This window comes from Neophocaena asiaeorientalis, unplaced genomic scaffold (assembly GCF_003031525.2).
Source record: "Neophocaena asiaeorientalis asiaeorientalis breed wild unplaced genomic scaffold, Neophocaena_asiaeorientalis_V1.1 scaffold254, whole genome shotgun sequence".
NCBI lineage: Eukaryota > Metazoa > Chordata > Mammalia > Artiodactyla > Phocoenidae > Neophocaena > Neophocaena asiaeorientalis.
Window position 1 is genome coordinate 8,164,458 of NW_020174705.1, and position 14,682 is coordinate 8,179,139.

General features: G+C 45.5%; 1 protein-coding gene across 2 annotated transcripts in view; it reads right to left on the reverse strand.

Moving 5' to 3' along the window:
• Nucleotides 1-1,138: 1,138 nt before the first annotated feature.
• The window catches only part of GRIN2A (glutamate ionotropic receptor NMDA type subunit 2A), a 366,372-nt gene continuing 352,828 nt past the window's right edge, over nucleotides 1,139-14,682 (reverse strand). The window contains exons 11-13 of one of the 2 annotated variants that reach the window (XM_024759610.1): nucleotides 9,803-10,041; nucleotides 1,764-2,938; nucleotides 1,402-1,420 (exon numbers count right to left, since the gene is read on the reverse strand). In XM_024759610.1, coding sequence (XP_024615378.1) covers nucleotides 1,402-1,420; nucleotides 1,764-2,938; nucleotides 9,803-10,041 — 1,433 coding nt within the window. Of the gene's footprint in view, nucleotides 2,939-9,802; nucleotides 10,042-14,682 lie in introns of both variants that reach the window. The other variant, XM_024759609.1, reaches the window with a different exon arrangement.

A 14,682-nucleotide genomic window follows, 5' to 3' on the forward strand; every position in this document is an offset into this window, starting at 1 on the left:
ACGAGTGTCCAGCTGAATTTCAGGACGTTAAGGAAGATAACCCTACAGCCACGCTGGCCTTCAGCAGACGGACGGCCTTTTATTTCTCAAGGATCGCAGTACACATACGGCTGCCGGCACATGCCACCACATTCACCACACTGGGAACAGCAACACGCAATGAAACGCCACCATGCTGATTCGGGGACTGAACGCGTGATGGTTACTCTGCGGGGGAAGGGTAACAGATACTATACAACCCTGAGTCATCACCAGAAGGGGGAAATGCAAACTTACGTACACAGGAGTCTTCGGGATAACCTACAACGGCCGCTGTGTCATAGACAGAAGATCCACACTTACACGATATTGAAGACACAAATGTGTGAGTTTATGCAGCTCTGAACAAGACCATCGAAGCCAAGGGTGAGAGAGTGTCTGTGAAATACACAAATCGACATCCAAAGGGATTCCTGTAGCTCTCTGCCTGAGGGCCCTTCTGGCCTTTTACTCCAGATGTGTCTTGGAAATGGACTACAGTGAAGCTAGCAGGGTGACCACAAACACACTGATTTGCTACTCCTCGGGGGAGCCTGGAGTTCTGGGGTTGGGCCGGGGCTGTGATGGAAGGCGTAACAATAAAGCTGGACCAGTTATAAATCCAAACTTCCTCATCTCCTGCACGCGTCAATCTCGCTACACTGCAGGTGCATTCTTGTCTTGTCTGTGTCAGATTTACATGCACACCATATTGCTTGCTCTGTATCAGAGAAACCATCAGGCATTTCTGATGAGGAAATTACATGGTGGACTGGCCTTAATGGAATTTGGAATATAGGAAATCATCACATCACCATTGGCATCCAACGCGTCATTATTGCCAACATACCTAGCGGGCATGTCCAGGAGACTGGCCCTTTTATGGGTTGATTTTTGGTTAAGGACTCACCTATCTGGTATCTGCCACGCTCAGCACACACCTCACAAGATTCCTTGAGTGGAAGACTGTGGCATGGAGCCATGTGCAAAAGAACCAACGAAAAATACCTTCCTAAATCCTCTTGCTCTTTGCGGGGCACTATCGGACATCCAACATTTATCCTCCGGAACGTTGGCCATTACCTATGTTTCCCTATAGATAAAACATTAATGGAAGGTTTTAAACATCGGATTCAATACTAGGCATTTTCTTGTACACGCGTCTATTGCTGCAGGAATTTAAAACCCTGGGGGCAGAGTACATTTTATTCTTATTTGCAGCATAAGGCATAACATGCTCCGAAATATACACATCGCTGTGGCCTCTACTGTCCCTGGAACAGTATGACGCCGTCGACCTCAAGGACGATCGGAGATAGCTGTCATTCACTGCCTGGGATGGCAGCGAGTGTTTATAAGGGTCCGAGGGGCACCTCCCAATAACTAAGCGTTGGTCATCCCCATAGGAGTGGAGGAAAGGGTTATCGGAGGTGTGGTCTGGCAAGAGAGACTTGCTCCGTTTGCTGACCTCCAGACCCTGGGGGAAAAGGGAGCCTTTGTTCCCCGAGAGTTTGCTGGAGGGGACACTAAAGAGACTCCCGTACAAGTTTCCCTCCAGAAGCCGCTCCCTGTCCTTGAGGCTTATGCTCCGGGAGGGCCTGCTAAGGTCCACCTCCCTGGGTTTGTCGAGGATGTTATCGTAGGAATGCTGCCGGCTAATCCTCAGCTTGTTCTTTTGGAACTGGAGGGCACTGCTCTGTGCCCAGTCCTGCTGGTAGACCTCCTCCTGGGTAGCTGGGTTACCTGTCTCCTGAAGCATCTGGTCTTCGTCAATGTCATAGAGGTTCCCCATCCGCAGGCAGGAGTCGCATTTGAAGGGGGACCTCATGGTGAAGTGGCCTGAATAGGTGGGCAGGTTGGACAGGCAGCTCCTGCAGTGCGTGGAGTTCTGCCGGTAACGGTCGCTGCCCTCGCTGTGAGGGGAACTCTTGTCTTTCAAGGTGAAGTGCTTGGAGTAGAGTTTATACTGGTCATTGTTGGGGAGCCCATCTTCATCGTGCAGGGGGCTCCTGTTCATGGGCAATGTGGAGTCCCCCTTGCGGAAACTGTCACCATGGTCCTGGTAGACATTGGAGAAGTCCACGTTCTCGGAAAGGGTCATGTTTTCGACAAACTGGGGAGGATCGAGGTGGAAACTGGCCTCCCTCTCCCCATCAATGGTGTAGATCTTGTCCCTGGGGGAGCTCGCTTTGGTTTTCAGGTAGGAGCGCTCAACCTCGCTGCAGTCCTTGGGGTATTTGGAGGCCACTGACCTTTTGAAGTTGTCCTTGGCCTTGTGGTTCTTACTGTTGTCAGGCTCCCGGTGGCACGTGGCCCGGCTCGAAGTTTCTGAGATGTCCGAGTGGGCCACCTCTTCTGGAAGGTACCTAGGACTCTTTAGGGAGTAGCTCCTGTTCTCCACGGTTCCCTCATCCCTCTGGGAGACTGGGTTCTGGGTCAGCGAATCTTGGCGTAGAGATTCCATGGATTTCTTCCAAAGCTGCCGGGGCCTGGAGTTCCCTTTGGATTCCGTGCTCACGGCCACCTCCACTGTGTTAGGGTTAGACTCATTGAGAGTCAGAGGGTGCTGGCCCTGGAACACGTAGTTGTTGAGGTTATCCTTGTGCCTGTTGGCCATGAAGGTTTGCAGTTCATTCATGTTGTCCCCAAAAATGCTGTCTTTCCCCTGAAAGGACCTGTTGTCTGAATATATCAAGTTTCCCTTATCTGAAACCATGTCCATGATGAGGGACCCTCTTTGAATGAAGTCAGCAGCTCTTTTGGGGGAATCCATTCTTGAGGAGTTCACGTTGGACAAGCTGGAAATGTTTTTGGCTGACCGGAGGAGTTTTAACATGTTGCTCTGGGATCCGGTCAGATTGAAGTCTGGAGACTTCTTCTTTTCTTCAATGTGCACCCCATGAATGCAGCTGTAAATGCCCTGTGGGGAGGAGCACAAAACACCATCCTCAGCAGCAAGGACATGAAACCATTTCACACCTGAACTGTACCTGCAAAGGTGAGGCATGACCTTCTTATAGGAGTCCTGGAGAAACAGTGAAATCCGGTCTGAATCCTGATAATGCTTCTTAAATGTACGAGGCCAGTGGCAAAGCGTCAGGCTTACCTTGTCGCTCTGGCACAAGATATCAAGATTATCTGACACTTTTGCCAATAGTCATACATAGAGTTTGAGAAAAAATATCCACTAATCCTCATACAACTCTAAGTGTCTCAGCACCTCCAAACTGGCGTGTAAGGATTTGGTTGACCCTCCCAACACCCCGGTCACCAACCCTTACTTTTATTAAAGTTTCCCAGGATCATCTTTGGACTCTGGATACCAGAGAGTCAGCATACAAGGATCACCAATCATTGATTCCTCTGGGGAATTACTGCTACCCCTACACTGAAGCCATCAGTTAAAGCATGAGACCCAGTATTTATCTGAAGGAAATAAAAACACTAAAAAAAATACATGCACCCCAATGTTCATCACTCCATTATTTACAGTAGCCAAAATATGGAAGCAACTGAAGTGTCCATTGATAGAGGAATAGAAAAGAAGATGTGGTATGTACACACAGACACACACACACACACACACACACACACACACACACACACAAAATGGAATAGTACTCAGCCATAAAAAAGAATGAAATCTTGCCATTTGTGACAACATAGATGGACCTAGAGGGTATTATGCTGAGATAAGTCAGACAGAGAAAGACAAATACCATATGATTTCACTTATATGTGGAATCTAAAACCAAAACAAATGAACAGCCATAACAAAACAAAACCAGATTCAATGGAAACAGAGAACAAACTGGTAGTTGCCAAAGGGGAGGGGGTTAGACAGATGGGTGAAACCGGTGAAGGGGATTAAGAGGTAAAATCTTCAGCTTTAAGATAAATAAGTCATGGGAATATAATGTACAGTATAGAAAATATAGTCAATAATATTCTAATAACTTTGTATGTGATAGATGGTAACTAAAGTTATTATGGTGATTATTTCATAATGTATAAAAATACTGAGTCACTATGTAGTACACCTGATATACAATATTGTAAGCCAATTATACTTCAAGTTAAAACCTCTGGAACAGTCTCTCCCAGCTCCACCCCCCGACAAAAAGAAGAAGAAGACCTGAGACCCATGTGTGGTCAATCAGACATTTTTTGGAGGAATAGACATAGATGGTGGGATAAAAAAACATCATATAGTTTGAACCCCTGGAGCTCCCTTCTTGGACTTTTCACTTACCCACTCAATATATATATATATTCTTTGTGTTTTGGCTGTGTGAGAATTTGTTGAGCATAGTTAGAGTTTTAGTTACTAAGAAGAGTGGAGAGTCCTGATGACACAGTGATGCTGCATTTAAATCCATCCAGGGAACTGAATGACTGAGGGACTCGGGGGTAGCTCAGATATAAGCACCCCCATCCATACATCTCTTGTTTTCCACTCCACCTTCTTCCTGTCTTAAAAATAACTGTTGGGTTTCCCTGGTGGCGCAGTGGTTGAGAGTCCGCCTGCCGATGCAGGGGACACGGGTTCGTGCCCCGGTCTGGGAAGATCCCACATGCCGCGGAGCAGCTGGGCCCGTGAGCCACGGCCGCTGAGCCTGCGCGTCCAGAGCCTGTGCTCCGCAGCGGGAAGCCACAACAGTGAGAGGCCCGCGTATCGCAAAAAAACCCCACAAAAAACAAAACTGTTTACTTTTCCTTGAAAGTACCTCAGGGGCAGAGCTCTCGATTCATTCTACAATAACAGGCAAAAGAGCGTCAGTGGTGTTGTGATTTGTGCTCCTCCCTTCCCCACTCCTGCCCCCAGATTTTGGCCGCGGTACCTAAAGGGAACAATTCGGTCCAGGCTGCAGGATTTGACCTGGTCCTCCCAAGACTGACAGGGAGCCGGTCCAAGAAGGGGTTTGTTTGTAAAAGGGATGCGGTAGCTGCTGCTGACTTTGGCATAAACTAGTGGGGACTATGGGTCGGTAACTCTGGACTCTTATAGCGGCTCCATCAATTCCCCATGGTGGGGATGCACTGAACCTGCAGGGATGCTCACAGAACTGTGACAGCCTCAAACTGTTTGCACTGCTGCGTTTTTCTTGTAGTTTTCTAGAGACAGTGTCCACTCCGTCGAGGAACAGTAAACAGAAAAGCCTACAGTTGTACATTTGAGCTTCTCTTTCTCTGAGCCCCTTCAACCCCAGGCTGCACGGTGAAGGCTCCCTGAGGCCAAGGCCCTGGCATCGGGCACTTCCCACCTGCTGCAGCCTTACCTTTAGTCTCTTTCTCGATGCTGTGTGGTCTCCTTCCCTGTTCCCTCCCAGGAAGCAGTGTCTCCTCTTTGCTTCCAGGGCTGCTGGACGTCAAAATCATATACACACACCGTGTATTTCACATAGCACCATGCTTTTGAATCTTTTATGTTAACGTATGCCTTCCCTGTCCAATTTAGTAATGTAATAATCTCCTACAATGACCTAGAGGGATTCTGCTACTATGGGTGGAAATCAGTGTGTCTCCTACATGTTTGAATCAGCCAAGATCATAGCCTTTTTTTCCTGTTGCTAGCATTACAAAAACACTAGTTTTTAAATTTTTTCTAACTTTGCAATTTTATTTTAATGAGCTCCCCTCTTCCTTTTAGAGACTTTGAGAACTTGCTTCCACCCTTCGCCATCAGGGCAGTGTGCTCCCGCCCGCCAAGATGAGCTGGTTGTCTCTGTATTTGCAGGAGGCCCAAAGAAGTGGCCAGGGAGCTGCGCTATGTTTCAGGAGCAGAGAGGATGGCTGCTGACTGCTTTTTCTCATCCCTGGTTTCCGCTGGGACTCACACAACACAGCTAAGGCAGTTCCCAGGTGCCGATCTGCCTGGCAAAGCCTCGGGAAGGAGTCAACGTGGTGCCTGTACCCCAGGTTTGGATGAAAGTGTTCACCAACTAAGTTGACCCATCTTCCAGATGTGCTGGTGAGGAGGTGGGGTGTGTATTACAGAAGGATGGGAAGAGTCAGAGACCTGGAACCCACTGGAAATAAGCCCCAGCTCCATCCTTTTTTAGCTCTGTGACCTTGGCTGAGCAACTACGTCTTTTTGAGCCTCAAGTTCCACATCTGTAAGATGGGAATCATACACTCTAAGGTGGGTACGAGGGCAAGATCTGATAATGCAAGCAAAGCACCTGACATGGAAGGGGCTCCATAAATGCTAGTGGGTGAGCTGCTCAGTCATCCCCGATGTGCCCTCCCTGTTTGTCACCTCACCTCTCTCTCCTCACACTAGTACAAGCACACAGCGCCCGTTTGATCGAAGCTGGAGGTTTGCTCTGGAAAGCCACTGCGGCTTTCTAATTAGATAAGTTGCCTAAATCCTCCCTCAGGAGCCGAATCCCTGGGCTGGAGTTTCTTTCTTCCTTGCAGAGTTCTTTCTTTCCTCCTCTCTAATATTCATATTCCGGCTACCTTTTATGGGTTGTGGAAATAAGATGCCCTCTCGGCCCTATAATGGGCTCAGATGAAATTAGCATTGAAGACTCAATGTGCCATTCCAGACAGTTTGCTCTGTTCCACTCCCTGTCCCCTTTCTCACTGGGGCGATACTGTCCTCCTTGGTTCCTTGGTGCCTGGGCCTGATCCCTAAAGTGTCTGCTATGGTCTGCATGTTTGTGTACCCCACCTCCCAATTCATATGCGGAGAGCCTAGTCCCAAAGGTGATGGTATTAGTGGTAGGTAAGTGCTTATGTCATGAGGTCCAAGGTGGGGCCTTTGGGAGGAGCCCTCCTGAATGCGATAAGTGCTCTTGTAAAAGAGACCCCACAGAGCTCCCTCATCCCTTCAACACAAGGGGAAATCTGCACCCGGAAGAGGGTCCTCACCCGACCACGCTGGCACCCTGATCTCGGACTTGCAGCCCCCAGAACTGTAAGCATTACATTTCTATTGTGGATAAAGCACCCAGTCTGTGGCATTTTGTTATAGCAGCCCGAATGCACTAAGACGGTATCTGACTTCCATTCTGCTGGTCCCCATTGTGGGTCAGCCAGAAGCTGTGCAAGCTCTCCTCTGGGCTCGTTGGGAAGATGCCACGGTTTCCACCTCCCTGGCCTCTGGCTTTGCTACATCTCCCATTCCTCACGTCTCTGGAGACAACCGAGGTGGTTCTTTTTTACTGGTGACAGTGAATATTTTTTTCAACATGAAAGGGACAGCGTTGCGGAGAGAAGACAAAAGTTAAGAGCATCCCACAGAAGAGAGGACGCGTTTCTGTAAGTCGTAATAAACAAAGGCCACAGCTGTGGGAGAAACTTGGTTCTAATGTAAAATAAATGACTCTGTGAACTCTGACCTTCACCGTTGGCCGTGCCAGGAGGGCAGGCATCTGAGGTTTGCATTTGTGTCCCATGGGACATGGGGTCCTCTCTCCTCTAGGGAGGGGGAGACAGAAGTTCCAGTTCCAGCTTGTCAAGGCACAACACAGCAATGCTGTGCCCAGTCCCCACTTCCCCGCCCCCCGTCCCTCAAGATGCTTGGAATGGGACTGAGGGATTTAGTCCATTTCTCATAGTGACAATCCTATTGACTTGGCTTCTTTAATGATATCTCGGACAGAGGGAACACTCTTGCAAAAACAAGCAGGATTTACGAGTGAAGGCAATAGTGTACATTTGCTCATGGCAATCTCAGAATCATTTGGATATGGAAAGCCTTTAGTAACTGGTGCAGAGAATTAGCTTAAAGTTGCCTTAATACCTAGCTGTATGCATGCACGTTGTTATTTCTAAGCAATCTGTGTGTTTAGAGGCCATCAAGCTAATTAGGAAATATGTATTTGCATAGAACTCAAGTTTAGAGTGCCACTGAATGGAGAAAATAAATCCTCCTGACTAAGCCCATGTGTACCTTCTGGATGTCTTAAAACCACCAAATACTAAGAATACACAAGTTCCTCTTTAGATGATTATTTCATTTTCCCAATGAACATTAGCATATAAAATTAGATGTTTCTAACCACATATTTTTCACCATGTTTCAAATCCTAATACATTAAACTCTTTCAGAGTAAAAAAATTCCAAGGTGAGTAAATGGAAGAAACAGGTAGATAAATAGATGGATGGATAGATGGACAGATGGATAGATGAATGGATGGATGCATGGATGGATGGATGACTGACTGACTGATTGCCAGGTGGATTGATAGATAATGTTATACTGTGTTGGAAGACAAGTGAACGATATGTACATATGTGCTTTTATTGTGATGCAAGTAAGCGAGTAGCTTGTATTTAAAAAGTAAAAATAGGGCTTCCCTGGTGGCGCAGTGGTTGAGAGTCCGCCTGCCGATGCAGGGGACACGGGTTTGTGCCCCGGTCCGGGAAGATCCCACATGCCGCGGAGCGGCTGGGCCCGTGAGCCATGGCCACTGAGCCTGCGCGTCCGGAGCCTTGGCCCCGCAACGGGAGAGTCCACAACGGTAAGAGGCCCGCGTACCGCAAAAAAAAAAAAAAAAGTAAAAATATATATTATATGAGTTGTGTGCATATACTCGTTGTGTAGTATGATTTGTATCAAATCTCTTGTTTTGCTTGTATTTGATGTTTGTTGCTTGTGTAAGAGTGTGGGCTCTGGCTGCTACCACACCACCTGGAGTCAAATCCTGGCTCCAGCAAGGCTGTGTGGTGTTGGGTAATTCCTCTAACCTCATAAATTTGAGTTTCCCCAATTCTGGGCCAATATCAGTACCCACCTCACAGAATTGGTTTGTAGGTTAAATGAAATGATGAGTATAAATTCCTTATATGGTGCCAGGGACATACATGTACCTACAAATATAAGCATTTTCCACAACTGTCATCGTTATTGATGAATTCTGACGCGTGTACCTGTTTACGGCCACACACACGCCGTATCGTGCAGCATGTAACGAGGTTTCCGTGGCTCGAACGTGAGTGCACTTACTACAGCGTGTGTATTCTGTGCTGTGGTTTATGTCGTGTTGAATGTATATTTTGTTTCCTGTTTGATGTGTGTGCATTTTCTCATGGTTCTTCACGCCTGTGTTTCATTTCAGGCTCTGTTAACATCGTACACGCTTTTGTGGTTTGTTAGCTGCGTTCACACACACAACATGGCTTTGCATGTAGATTTCGTTTTGTCACACGTGATCTGTTGGAATGCATGCAAACGTCATAACATCCTACACAGGAATTTTAATAATGTCCTAGAGCATATCTGGGTGCTCATGAGGGAGGCCACAGACTGGCTGTGTTTGGCCCATGTGTTTTTCTATTTGTCAATGGAATTAGTTACTAGTATTCAAAAGTTGAAAGTTTTCACATATAATCAGATGATTGCTTTCTCTTTTAAAAACTGGAAGACCTGATAAGACTGGCTCTGCCTTCCGCTAAAACCATACTCAGCAGGAGTGGAAGACGACTGCCCACTTTGGGTGTGGTGGGTTTTACGCTATGTGTCTTAGTTCTCCACATTCTCCATTGTTCCCTACCTTTGACACCAGCGTTCAGCTGCTATTTTTAGTTTCACTTCTGCTCTTTTTCTCATGCCCGGCCTGCCTTACCTATTCACCTTCATCTCTAGCTTGCAACTGGCTTATGAACACAGAAACTGGTGCCCTTCTGACAAATCCAAGAAGGGCTGATGGGTGAGGGGAGGGTGTGGAGACACCACACCCCCACCCAGGAGTCAAGAATCCCTGATTCTCTGGAAGCCCTGTGCTTTTCTGGACCTGCCTGCCGCAGAGGGAAGTAGCTGCCAGGGGTACTGACCCTGCTGATGGAGAAGAGCAGGCCCGGCCGGTCGGAGCACACGCCCGTGAAGCAGAAGCGCAGCTTCCAGTAGAAGAGGTGTTCCCAGATGAAGGTGATGAGGCTGAGGGCCATGGCGGCCGCCAGCATGTAGAACACACCCGCCATGTTGTCGACGTCCAGCTGGCTGCTCATCACCTCATTCTTCTCGTTGTGGCAGATCCCCGTGAGCCACAGGGTCTCCAGCTCTTCCATCTCCCCTGGACAGAAGACAAGAGCCACAGGCAGTAAGGAGCAGGGCACACACTGTGGGGCGGACACGCCTGCGTTCGGGACAGACACGTGTGATTTATAGCTGTGCAACCTCAGTGAGAGCGACTGAGCTCTCCTGGTCTGCGTTCCCTCACTTGCGGGGTGAAGATAGTGATGACAACAGCATCTATGTAATATCGCTGTAGGAGGATGAAGTGAGATCATGTATAGAGAGAATCTGGCTCAGGCCCTGCCTTTTTTTCTTGGTCATCATTACTATGTTCTCCCCACCCCTCTTTTCTCTATCCCCGGCCCCAACACCCACCCGAGCCTGGAACAGGACATGGGATAAGCTGGCCGAAGCCTACATTAGAAAGACTCGCATTCCCATTCTGACTTCGTCATAGACTAGCTGTGTGACTTCAGAGCCACAGTGATCCTGTCTGTGAAATGGGTATTATAATAGTGTATACCCCCTCGAGTTCTAGGGAGGATATGAGCTCACATACGCAAAATTCCTAAACGTAGTGCCTGGCTCATGGTAAGTTCTCCTAAATAGGAGCCTTCATGGGTTGCTGTAAAGGAAGTGCCTAGCACACTGCCTGGTACACAGTTGTCCTCAAATATATTTGTTTCTTCTTTCCTCTTCCTTTAGAACATCCAATATTATTCCAAAAAGTCACCCCAAGTAGTGCACTTAGAGCACAAAGTTTTCCTTGACAAGAAACATCCCAGTCGGCTCTGAATGGTCCCTTGCAAACTAAACACCTCTCCACTTCAGTAGGCAGCTAAAGAAGCAGGTGGGGTTTGCAATGGAAAAAAAAAGTAGGCACGGTTGACATTATTATGTCTCTCTTTTATGCACATTTTATCCAGTTGTCATTTAGGAGGAAATTCTCTAGTCTAAATGTCTAGTAATTATACGAACTATCTAGCAATTCACTAGACTGTGATTCAGGTCTTTAAAAATTATCCTTCGAAAACAGTGAAAATCAAGGAAATGTTAAATGAATAGTATGACTACTTTGTATATACACACGACCTCTAAGACATAAAAGATGTATGGGATTAAGAAATATAAACTACTCTGCATAAAATATATAAACAACAAGGATATATTGTACAGCACAGGGAAATATAGCCATTATTTTGTAATAACTTTAGGTGGAGTATAATCCATAAAAATATTGAATCATTATGTTGTACAATTTAAACTAATATAATATTGTAAATCAACTATACTTCAATAAAGAACACTTGCAGAGGCATGCAGCGGGCATGGTCTGGAGCTGGGAAGTCGCAGCTGCCGCCGCCGCCGCTGCCACCGTGACGTGCGCAGGTCCTCGCCCGGGTGTTCATACCGCAGCCTGTCAGGCGACCGGTGTTGCGGCCACTGCAGCCGCCCGCAGGACCCTTGGGCGCGGAGTATGCGCCACCTTGGCACCTAGTCCCTGAGGCAGGGACGTCCTGGCCCAGAAAAGAACGCTGTTTAGGTGCGAGCCTAACCACCTAAGTGAAGGCACTAAAGCTGCCTGGGGAAGGGCAAGGCCCGCATTGCCGAGCTCGAGCTCGGAGCCCTGGATTTGTTTGGGTTAGCAGAGATTATAAAAAAGCAAATACTGGTGAGGATAGAGACCAATGCTGGCAGGAATACAGGGAAAGAAAAAATCTCATGCTCAGTTGCTGGAGAAATAGGAAAAGGGAGGCATGAAGACAGTTAGAAACTTGTCCTAAGCCAGTTAGCTCAAAAGTGGAAGAGCTAGGATTCAAATCCAGAGAAGTGTCCACTTCAGACTTCATTCTGGGAGAAAGTAGTATAATTTACAAAAGGAGAAATGAGATAACACATCCTTTCCTAGAAGAGCATTTACCAATTCCCAGTCTGTGGTGATTAACTGCTTGCAGGATCTTGGTTCCCAGGCCAGAGGCTGGGCCCGAGCTCCTGTGGTGGGAGCTCCGAGTCCAAACTGCTGGACTAACAGAGAAGCTCAGACTCCAGGGAATATCAATTGGAGTGAGGCCTCCTGGAGGTCTTCATCTCAGCACCAAGACCCAGCTCTATCCAGCTGCCTGCAAACTCCAGGACTGGACGGCTCAGGCCAAACAACCAGTAAAACAGGAATATAGCACCACACATCAAAAAAAAAAAAAAAAAAAAAGTATGCAGAAAATTATAAGACACTGATGAAAGAAATTAAAGATGATACAAATAGATGGAGAGATATACCATGCTCTTGGATTGGAAGAATCAACATTGTGAAAATGACTATACTACCCAAAGCAATCTACAGATTCAGTGCAATCCCTATCAAACTACCACTGGCATTTTTCACAGAACTAGAACAAAAAATTTCACAATTTGTATGGAAACACAAAAGACCCTGAATAGCCAAAAAATCTTGAGAAAGAAAAACGGAGCTGGAGGAATCAGGCTCCTGGACTTCAGACTATACTACAAAGTTACAGTAGTCAAAAGTTACAGTATGGTACTGGCACAAAAACAGAAATATAGATCAATGGAACAGGATAGAAAGCCCAGAGATAAACCCACACACATATGGTCACCTTATCTTTGATAAACGAGGCAAGAATAAACAATGGAGAAAACACAGCCTCTTTGTTAAGTTCTGCTGGGAAAACTGGACAGCTCCATGTAAAAGAATGAAATTAGAACACTCCCTAACACCATCCACAAAAATAAACTCAAAATGGATTAAAGAGCTACATGTAAGGCCAGACTATAAAACTCTTAGAGGAAAACATAGGCAGAACACTCTATGACATACATCACAGCAAGATCCTTTCTGACCCACCTCCTAGAGAAATGGAAATAAAAACAAAAATAAACAAATGGGACCTAATGAAACTTCAAAGCTTTTGCACAGCAAAGGAAACCATAAACAAGACCAAAAGACAACCCTCAGAATGGGAGAAAATATTTGCAAATGAAGCAACTGACAAAGGATTAATCTCCAAAATATATAAGCGGCTCATGCACCTCAATATCAGAAAAACAAACAACCGAATCCAAGAATGGGCAGAAGACCTAAACAGATACTTCTCCAAAGAAACCTGCAGAGAAAATAAAGGAAATACTCGAAATGTTTGGTTTTCTTTTGAAGTTAGTAATCATAATTATTGGTTTCACATTGCTCTCTTTTTTAGGTTTTGTAAAATTTGTGTATATTGCTTTTGGTTTGTTCTCACTCTTGAATGATTTGGCTGAACACAGAAATCTAAGTTGACAATTATTTTTCCTTGACCTTCTGAAGATGTTATTAAGCGTCCTTCTGATCTGGACTGTAATTGTTGAGAAGTCAGCTCATAATGTATTTGTCATTACTTTCTATGCAATCTGTATTTTCTCTCTAATTGCTTTTGAGAATTTCATTTTGTCTTTGGTGTGGAATCTAGGTGTGAATGTTTTTATTTGTTCTGCTCTGGACTCAGTGTGATTCTTCCATCTGATGATTCATAAATTTAATTCTGCAAAAATTTCACCCATTGTTGCTTCAGCTCTTAACTCTCCCCATCTTACCTTCTTTTAAGTTAATAGACTTTATTTTTTAGAATAGCTTTATATTTAGAGAAAAACGGAGCAGAAAGTACAGAGTTCCCATACACTCCCTCTTTCCATTTCCTTTGTTTTCCCTTATTAACATCTGGCATTGATGTGGCACATTTTTATAATTTATGAACCAAATACATTATTATTAACTAAAGTGTACAGTTTACATTAGGGTTCAATCTTTGTGCTGTACAGTTCTGTGGGTTTTGCCAATGCTTAAGGTCATGTATCCACCATTACAGCATGATACAGAGCAGTTTCAGTGCCCTAAACATCCCCTGGGCTCCAGCTGTTCATCCCTCCTCACTGCTCATTCCAACTCCTGGCAACCACTGATCTTTTAACTGTCTCTACAGTTTTACCTTTTCCAAACATCATATAGTTGGAACCATATAGTATGTAGCCTTTTCAGACAGGCTTCTTTCTCTTAACAAGATGCATTTAAGGCTCCTCTATATGTTTCCCTGGCTTCATAGGTTCTTTTTTTGTTTGTTTGTTTTTTATCTCTGAACCGTATTGCATTGCATGTATGTATAGTTTGTTTACCCATTCGCTTATTGAAGGACATCTCGGTTGTTTCAAAGTCTGGGCAATTATGAACAAAGTTCTATAAACATTCATGTTCAGGTTTCTGTGTGGACATAAGTTTTCAACTCATTTGGTCAAGTACCTAGGGGCATTACTGCTGGATTGTATGGTAAGACTATGTCCAGCCTTGTAGGAACCTGCCAAACTGTCCTCCGAAGTGACTGCACCATTTTACATTCCCACCAGCAATGAATGAGGTTCCTGCCCATGTGACACATCCTCACCAGGATTGATTAGTGTGTCAGTGTTTTGGATTTTGACCATTCCAATAAGGTGTGTAGTGGTATCACATTGTTTTAATTTTCAATTCCCTAATGACACATGATAATCCTATCTTTTCTTCTTCTGAAATTGTTTAAAATATTCTAGATCTTCTCATTGTATCTTCCAGGTTATTAACTTTGTTTTCATATTTTCCATTTCTTTATTGCTCCATCTGGCAGTTAGCTGGTTCCCACAGATCTATTTTCCAGTTCATGAATTCCTTCATTAG